Source organism: Sceloporus undulatus, chromosome 2 (genome assembly GCF_019175285.1).
Source record: "Sceloporus undulatus isolate JIND9_A2432 ecotype Alabama chromosome 2, SceUnd_v1.1, whole genome shotgun sequence".
In the NCBI taxonomy this organism is placed as follows: Eukaryota; Metazoa; Chordata; class Lepidosauria; order Squamata; family Phrynosomatidae; genus Sceloporus; species Sceloporus undulatus.
Genome location: NC_056523.1, coordinates 8,158,941 through 8,167,954, shown reverse-complemented (window position 1 = coordinate 8,167,954; position 9,014 = coordinate 8,158,941). Strand labels below are relative to the sequence as shown.

The 9,014-nt window shown below is 43.3% G+C and overlaps 1 protein-coding gene across 1 annotated transcript in view; it reads left to right on the top strand.

The window, feature by feature from the left end:
* LOC121921913 (zinc finger protein 232-like) overlaps positions 1 to 3,011 on the top strand; it is a 9,200-nt gene extending 6,189 nt beyond the window's left edge. The window contains exon 5 of the mRNA XM_042450640.1: positions 1,829 to 3,011. Coding sequence (XP_042306574.1) covers positions 1,829 to 1,911 — 83 coding nt within the window. The 3' untranslated portion in view covers positions 1,912 to 3,011. The remainder of the gene's footprint in view (positions 1 to 1,828) is intronic.
* The last annotated feature ends 6,003 nt before the right edge of the window (positions 3,012 to 9,014 follow it).

Sequence of the window (9,014 nt, the reverse complement as noted above, 5' to 3'; positions counted from 1 at the left end):
ATGAAGGACCCCCATGAATGTGGAAAAATCACAATTAAAAAACAACACCTATTCTTTTTACCTGTGAGAACACCTCTCTAGGAATCTCCAGGTTATCCAGTGCAACTCTATAGTCAACATCTGCCAGAGGTTGATCATAGAATCATGCTAGAGAACCTACAAGGGTTTTCTCTAGGAACCTCTAGGTTCTCCAACACAATTCTATGGTCAACTCTGGCAGAGTTATGCTGAAGGACCTAGAGATTCCTGGAGAGAACATATTACTCAAAACTGCAAATAATCAAATCCTCAAAAGTCAAAGCTGGAGGGCCACCTGTACTTTTATCCACAGCACTCCTCTCCCCCCTCCACACTGTCATGAATTTCAACTATCCCTGATTATTTTTTTGAAAACCGGACTTGACTGGCAGTATGAGGCTCCTTTAGGTGAAGTCATGTGAGGGCAGGCTGAAGGCACTGGATTACTTAGCCCAGAGAATAGAAGATTAAGAACTGATAGGATAACCATCTTCATGTATTTGAAGGACTGTCACATACAAATATTGTACCCATGAAATAAACCTGTTAAATAAAGGAGGTCTGTCTCAGATCTCTAGTTATCTAGATCTCTCATAAAATGCAAAGGAACATCTTTTTTAATATAGTCCCGAAAATGTGATTTCTTTTTATGAAGTGGGGCCTCCAATACATAGCTCAGTGCACATGCACAAGAATGTTGAGCTACAGTTGGTTCCCCCACATTTGCTGGGGTTAGGGGCACAGGACCCCAGTGAGCATGGAAAAACCACAAATAATAATAATAATAATAATAATAATAATAATAATAATAATAATAATAAACACCATGTTTTTGCCTGAGAGAACACCTCTCTAGGAATCTCTTGGTCCTCTAGTGGAACTATGTGGTCAATATCTGCCAGAGATTGTGCATAGAATCATGCTGGAGGACCTACAAATGCCTAGAAAAGCTTTTTCTCTAGTAATCTCCAAGTCATCCAATGCAACTCTGTGGTCAATTTCCAGCAGAGTTGAGCTGGAGGACCTAGAAATTCCTAGATAACATATTAATCAAATCTGCAAAAATCAAAGCTTCAAAGGCTCACTCACGAGATGCTAATCTGAGACTTATACCACCCTCTGGACTTACTATATAGCCTCCTCCCTCCACACTTGCACCCCAAACCCTTTGTGGGGAGTGGGCATAATCAGAGAAGCACCTGGCTGTGTCTCTGTTGTGAAATGTGAAATGATTACATTAGCACGGAGATCCTCCAGAGTGCTACATCACAGTGCTGCTGTAATATTTTCACATCTGGCTATGGGACCTTCTCCAATCCTGCCTAACCTCAACAAGGCACAATAGCTGGGGAGGCAAGCTGTGGGTTCTGTGGAAGGAAGAAGGGAATACAACTTCCACAGTGCCCCAAAAAGGACATACACAGATGTAAGGGAAACTAACCTATGTGTTTGCAGCAAACAGATTGCCTGCCATGCTATGGTCTGTTGTACAAGCAGTGTGATATGTGTCCTAGCTGACTATGTAAACTGGTTCCTCCTGTATCAATCAGTGAGGCAGTAAATCGGCTCTGGTTTTCAGCTCAAACTTTGAAGAAGTTATCTAAAGTGCCAAATCTACTGTATGGTTTGACAAATTAGGAAGATCTTTTAAATTATGGACAAAAATTCAGAGCAAATCCAACCCCCCACCCCCCCCCCCCCACCTCCAGTATTGGCACCACTAACCTCTTCTGCCAACAGCAGAATGGATAAGTGACTTATCTCTCTTCTGTGTCATTTCCCCATTTTCTCCACCTGTTCTGCTTTGCAGCCTCTTACCGAGCCCGAAGGCGTGAGCTAGAGAGACGTGAGGAAGATGATGGTGATGCAGAAGCACAAGGCCCTTCCTGCTGATGGGGAGAACATCCAGAAGTAAAAAACAACTGCTTGTGTCACCGTGTGTGGAAGTGATCGCTGAACACCAGCAGCAAAAAAATGCAACTGGGAAAGTACTGTCAGGAGCATGATTGTTTTGCATAAGGATAATGGAACAACAGTCATAATAATCAGCCAGGGCTGGCCCTGTTATTTGCCAGGGTGAGGCAGATACTTCAGGCAGAAGATCCAGAGAGGTGGGCATGGAACCATGGTGTGTTGTTGGAGGGAGACAGCTGTGTGCCAAAGAGTGTGCCCTGTACTCACTAAGATACTCTGCTGTTCTCAAGTTCAGGAAAGGATGTAGTCTTTTCTCCAGTGATAAAGTTCACTGGCTCATCCAGTTGGTTTTTATATCTATGATTCTGTGATCTGGGAGGGGCCACCTTTTCCTCAGACAGTGAAATATGTGGGGTTGACTCCAAAATTAGCAATACATGGCACTTTTTCATTCCCAGAGTGCTTTACATAACATATCTTACAGTGGCCAGAAAAGATGGTTGCAGGCATGGTCTTACAAGCATTTCTAGGGTTTGGGTATATGTGGTATTATAAGTACCTCTTGGATTTTGAGATTGGGAATGGCATTTCTCAAAATTATCCTTCAGTGGGTGGAAAATAGTTTATTTCTCTTTCTACCCACATGGGACTCCCTCTTACCTGCCCTCAATGGTGTTTTAAAATTTCTTGTTACTATTTTGCACAAATGTGGCCCTTAGCATAATTAGGTATGTGCATGTATGTATGTATACATGTATACATATGTATCTACATACATACACATGTACGTATGCACATATATATGTAGTAATTTCTAACCCATGTCACCTTCCCCAAGAATGTGACTTAAAGCAGCTGATAAATACAACAAATACAGTGAAAACATAACATGAAAAAGGTATATTAAATCTAAAACACATAAACAAAAGCAAAATAAGGCACCCACACAGCTGAAAGCCTCTTCCTCCTGATAGCTATTTATTTCTGTACAGTAATGAAGACACACTGACTTCTGGTGCTTATGTTATAGTAAATGCCAAAGTTAATGTGTTGTATATTAAAAAATAATAATAATTTAACACCTATTCTTTCCCATCCTGTCATTTTTATTTATTTATTTATTTGCTTAGGCAGTGGGTATGTTGGCGGTCCAGATTTAGGGGGCCCAAGAAGCAGGCAATGTGGGAGTAATAAGCATTCAAAAAGTTTTTGTTTCTTCAGTTTTTTGTGGGTTTGGGGGGCACTGTGGAAGTGTTCTGGAAGTGTTTATTCCTGATGTTTTGCCAGCATCTATGGCTGGCATCTTCAGAGATGCTGGTGAAATGTCAGGAATACAGTCATCCAGAACACGGCAACATAACACGAAAAACTCACAAAAACTATAGAGGCTGGCCGTGAAAGCCTTCATCTTTCTCTTTTTCTCTTGGAACAAACTGCTGTTCATCTCCATTGCTTGAGGGGATGAAAGCAGAGAGTTTTCATGGTAGAATACCTCAGGAATTGTTTACCATTGCCGCCTTCTACACAATACTGACTCCTTTAGGATTAGCTATGGTGCCACTGCCATTCTCTCTGAGAGATCCTCCACTATTGTCTCATGTACATCCCACTGCTGCTGCCCAGTAGCTCTTTGGCACTTTTAGCCTGTCTCCTCAGTAAAATACTAACTCCTAAGCAACAAGGAAGCCTGATAATAAATGTATAAAGAATAACAATGCTGGTAAAACAATAGCCTTAGACTTACAATTATATAGCAAGCTATGTATAATGCTATACATAATGCTATGTATAATGCTATCCCAAGCAGATTCAACTATCCACAGCTTGGAAGAAAATATATATAAACACACACACACACACATTACAAAAGCAAAACTTTTTTTGCCATTATGCACATTTTATTTTAATTAACTGACATTATTTGTATATTGCCCTTTACAGAGGTTTGTTATAAAACTCGGATCTTTTCAACATGTTTTATTGCGGCGCTGTACAGATGGGACCTATGGGCCGCTGTCGTTACGTGTGAGGGGCGGCGCTACCAGACGCGACTCGTCCCTCGCACGTGACGAGGGCGTCAAAATGGTGGCGCCCTGTACATAAGGGCGCCACCATTTTGACGTGATGGACGCCTAGTGTCTGCACATCCCAGTGCCATTGTGACGCCGCTAGTGCGCCATTGGCGTACTGTGGCACCACAACCGTGCCGCAGAAAGAACCTGCTTTTTGTGGGTTCTTTTTGCTGTGAGGGATCCGTGTGATTTATCCGCTGCGGCTCCCTCACGCAGCAAACCAGGGCGGCAGGAGACCGCCCTTTTGAGTGGTTTGTATCCCACCTGCATCTCTATTACTAGTTTGTCACATTATATACAATGGTAACTTACATTGCCCATTACACTTGCAATATGATTACAGAGTTTCATTAGACATAACTCACTATACAATTGCAAATCCCACTTTTCAGGTAGGAGCTACAAGACTCCTGTCATTTGCTGTCAGTGTTTTTCAATGTTTTAAGAATAACCTATATTGTTATTCTTTAAACATCTTTCCTTTTCAGTCCTGAGCTTGTTCAGAGGTTCCCATGTCCCCCATGCCAAACTATTCTTTTTTTGATTTTTCTACTTATTCTTCAAACACAAGTGCCATATTTCCTGAGTAAACACCATGCCCCATTTTTTTTCAGAGCCTGAACAGCAATAACATTCTGAAATGATGGTTTAAAATACTTATTTTGTCTCTATGCTTCCATGAGAGACATGGGAGTTATTGTAGCTGGAAATATCTCTCCCCCCTCTCCATCTTGTGCAAAGGAAAGGATTCAGAGCATGACAACCAGGTGAAGGGGGAGGGAAAATCGTAGCCCTTCAAATTAAGAATGGAAAGAATATTCTCTATTATTTGTTTCCAGCCGGGAAACTGGGGATAGAAAAACAGAGCAATTAGATTTTGCATGGTTTTATTCCACTGTCCAAGTGTCCCAAAGTGTTCTGGAGGATTTAAAGCTGGCCCTCTGTGTCAACAGATTCTGCATCCACGGCTTGAATTTATTTTTAAGTCCAAATAGTAAGCCTTGATTTTGCCTTTTTATATAAGGGATACCATTTTACAGTCGGCCCTCTGTATCCATGGCTTGAATACACACACACATACACACAATCCCAAAAGCCATTTTACATAAGAGACACCATTTTATTGGGCCATTGTATTTAGTAAGACTTGAGCATCCACAGATTTTGGTACCCAAGGTGGGTCCTGAAACAAAACCCCAGTGGATACTAAGGGCCCACTGTACTACTACTACTATGTCTTTGTATTTAATGGGACTTGAGCATTTATGGATTATAGTATCCACAGAGGGTCCTGGAACCAAACCCCAGCAGATTCCATGGGCCCATTATATTTTTATTTTTTTTCATAGAGAAACAAGTGGTAGAATTTTTTTATTTTTGTGCAATTCCCCCCCCCCTCACCCCCAGACACATATTTTCTATGCAGAAAATAGGTTTCCTGAGCAGGGAAGAGTGGCTGGAGTCTTGTAGGGCAATTGTGAATGTACAACCTAGAGGTATGCGTTCACATGTGCTATGTATTTACAAGCTCTATGCAGCATTTGGTTTAGGGGATACACATGCACAGTGAAAGCTCCCTAAACCCCGCTTAGGGGTAAGCAGCCACTGCGATTGACAGAAGTCAGTCAGGAAGCAGCTGCTTGACCTTTCCTCTCACTTTCATCAGGGCCTTTTTCTGCCTTTCATGCCAGAGATTGCTCTCGAAAATGAGTGGGACCATCAGGCAGCTGCTTTTCAATTGGCAGGAACAGTCCCAGCAGCTATGCCAGTACTATGGTGATATAGGATTCCAGTGAGTGTTTTCTAAACAGAAAACATGTTCCCTGCACAGGAAACTGTTTTCAATAGCGGAAAGTGGCTTTTGTGCCAGAAGATTTTTGGGTAAAAAGACACAAGTTTTGCTGTGTAGACAAATGATCTAGACTAGAGCCCTGTGGGACACTAGAATACTGTGCAAAAATATGTTTTCTGCCACAGTGGGAATAGACCTCCAGCTGCAGGACCCCAAGCTTTTTTGGGCCATCACCCCCTTCAATTCAATTCAAAACAACAAAGCTTGGCCGCTTCTCTCTTCGCACCCAATCCCCTTGGGAGAAGCAACTGAGCAGCTGGCTGGCCAGTGACCAAGAGGACTCTCCTGTGCCAGCCTTGCAGTAAAGGCCAGTGCAGACAAGAGGCTCTTCAGTTGCTGCTTGACTGGCTGCTTGGTTGCTGCTCTCTTTACACCTGGTCACTCTCAGGGCAGCAACCGAGAAGATGGCTGGGTGATGAGAGAAGCTTCTCAGCCATTCCAGCCTTGCAGCAAAGGCCAATGTGGGCAAGAACCTTCTTGGTCACTGCTCAGACAGCTGCTCCCAAGGTGACCAGGTGCAAAGGGAGACACTTCTCCCTATTGAGGAAGGACTCTTAATCCATCTTTGTTGGAGAGAAGAGGGACACAGCTGGTGTGCGTATACTGGGTTTACAGAGGCCACATGCTCTGGACTGGAGACTAGTGTGGTCAGGGAAAGATATTTTAACTAACAGGAGCTGCTTCAAGGCAAAGGACTCTTTCCAACAATCGACTCCGGATATTCATCCCCCAGGGATGTTTTACTCATGCACAAACACTGCTTCTTCTGCTCTTCTCTCAGCCTATCCAGTGAAAGAAAGTGCAGCATGAACCTGTCATCCAAAGCTTAAGCAGGGTCTCAAATCTGAAAGCTTGTTTTTTCCACCGCTTCCCCCCACCATGACCATGTGCTCTAATTCTTTGCTCTAATCAATCAGTTGTCAGGGATGATGGGAGTTGTGGCTCTTCACCTGGCCTGGAACTCTCCACCTGGTTGTGCACCACGCTGACCAGTTTTGGCCAGTTGTTATATCTTTGCAAGAGTTGCAGAGAACAGGCTGAAGACCCCGACAAACTCTCCAAGCCTTCTCACTCTTGCTTCCACAGAAGTCTTCACCCTTCTTCACCAGGGTCCTGCTGGTTCTTGTAGCTTCACCCAAGACACCAGACAACTCAGTAGTCTTATATAAAAGATCTACTTTATTCTACTATATACACAGCTCCAAACAATACTCAACTCCTCTCTCTCCAATCCACACTACAACCCACACAACAATCCACTACTACCCACAAAATGCACTGGGATCTATAGTCATTATTATAGCCAAATCATGGTACCACCTACTGTGGTCTGTTTCCACCCAGTAGGCGTGTACATCATTCCCATTGGTTCTCCTTGTTCATCCCACAATTAATGATTTCATCATCTCAGCCTTGACCACTTAACAATTGTCAGGTGTGTCCAATTATCCACTATGCATTTCTTGTCCTTGGCACTCTGGACCTGTTAATTGTCTTACCATTCACACCTGTGTGGTTCTCAATTGGCTTCTGCTGAGTCACTCTGACTCTCACATACAAGTTTTATTTCTCTTACTGTATAAACCATGTGGCTTTTTCCTTGACATCAGTATGTCCCATAACGGTGTCAATTCAAGCCACAGAAATGATGCCCTGTGCCCAAGCCTTGCAAGAGTTTCCTGCTACTGCTAGTGAAGGATACAAGTAAGAGAGTGAGCTTGAGTGAACAGGCGAAGAGTTGGATACATCTCAAGTAGCTTTAAGGGACCCTGAAAAGAAGTTCCATGCAACCTCACCCACACCATGGTCCTAAAGGCCGTTGGCTCCACCTGCATGCCACCATGATCTGAAGATGCCAGCCACAGATGCAGGCGAAATGTCAGGAATAAATTCTTTCAGAACACGGCTGCATAGCCCGAACACCCCCTCCCCCCCAAAACCCATGGATGCTGGCTGTGAAAGCCTTTGAGTTTACACCATTGGTTCCCCTTGCCTTTCTTGCACATCAGTATTTTAACTGAATACTTTTACCAATACTTTAACTGAAGTCCCCCTGGATCATTCTGCCCACTTTGGGAATTACTGGTATAGAGTGAGGGAAGTAATAGTGCCAGTCTATTCTGCTTTGGTCAGACCTCACCTAGAATACTGTGCCCAGTTCTGGGCACCACAATTCAAAAAGGATGTGGACAACTGGTATGTCCAAAGAAGGTCAACCAAAATAGTGAAGGGTCTGGAAACCATGTCCTATGGGGAGAGACTTATGCATATGTTTAGCCTGGAGAAGAGAAGGTTAAAAGTGATGTGATATCACTGTTTAAATATTTTAAGGGGTGTCATATTGGGAATGGAGCAAGCTTGTTTTCTGCTGCTCCACAAACTAGGACCTAGAGCAATGAATTCAAACTACCAGGAAAAAGAGATTCTGCTATCATTTCCCATTAACCTTTTCTTCTAAAAGCAAGCATCTCTGTCAACTGTTCATTATCTGGTTTGGTTTCCAGACCCCCACACCACCCTAATCCCCAGTAGTGACTAGTTGCATCATTGACAACGGAGTGAGGAATCCTCTCCAGTTATAACTCTACTTGGAACTTTAAAAGGCCTACTATCCAAAGGGCTGAACCCTTCCCCAAAAGAAATTCAGTGTGCTGGTAAACCCCCTTATAGTTCAGATTAAAAAACAGAGTGGATTCACTATCCTGCTAACACCGAAGTGCAGATTCAGACACCAGGTGCATCATACACAAAACTACACATGATATCATAGAATAGAATCATAGAGCTGGAAGATACCTCAAGGGCCATGCAGTCCAACCCTTGCCATGCCGGCACTCACAATCAAAACACCCCTGAAAGATGGCCAACCAGCCTCTATTTAAAAAATTCCAAAGAAGGAAACTCCATCACACTCCGAGGGAGTGTATCCCACTGTCAAACAGCCCTTACTGTCAGGAAGTTCTTCCTAATGTTTAGGTGGGATCTCTTTTCCTGTATCTCGAATCCTTCATTCCACGACGTAGTCTCTGGATCAGCAGAAAACAAGCTTGCTCCATCCTTAATATGACACCCCTTTAAGTACTTAAACAAGGCTATCGTGTCACCTCTTCACCTTCTCTCCTCCAGGCGAAACATACTTAGTTCCTGAAGTTGCTTCT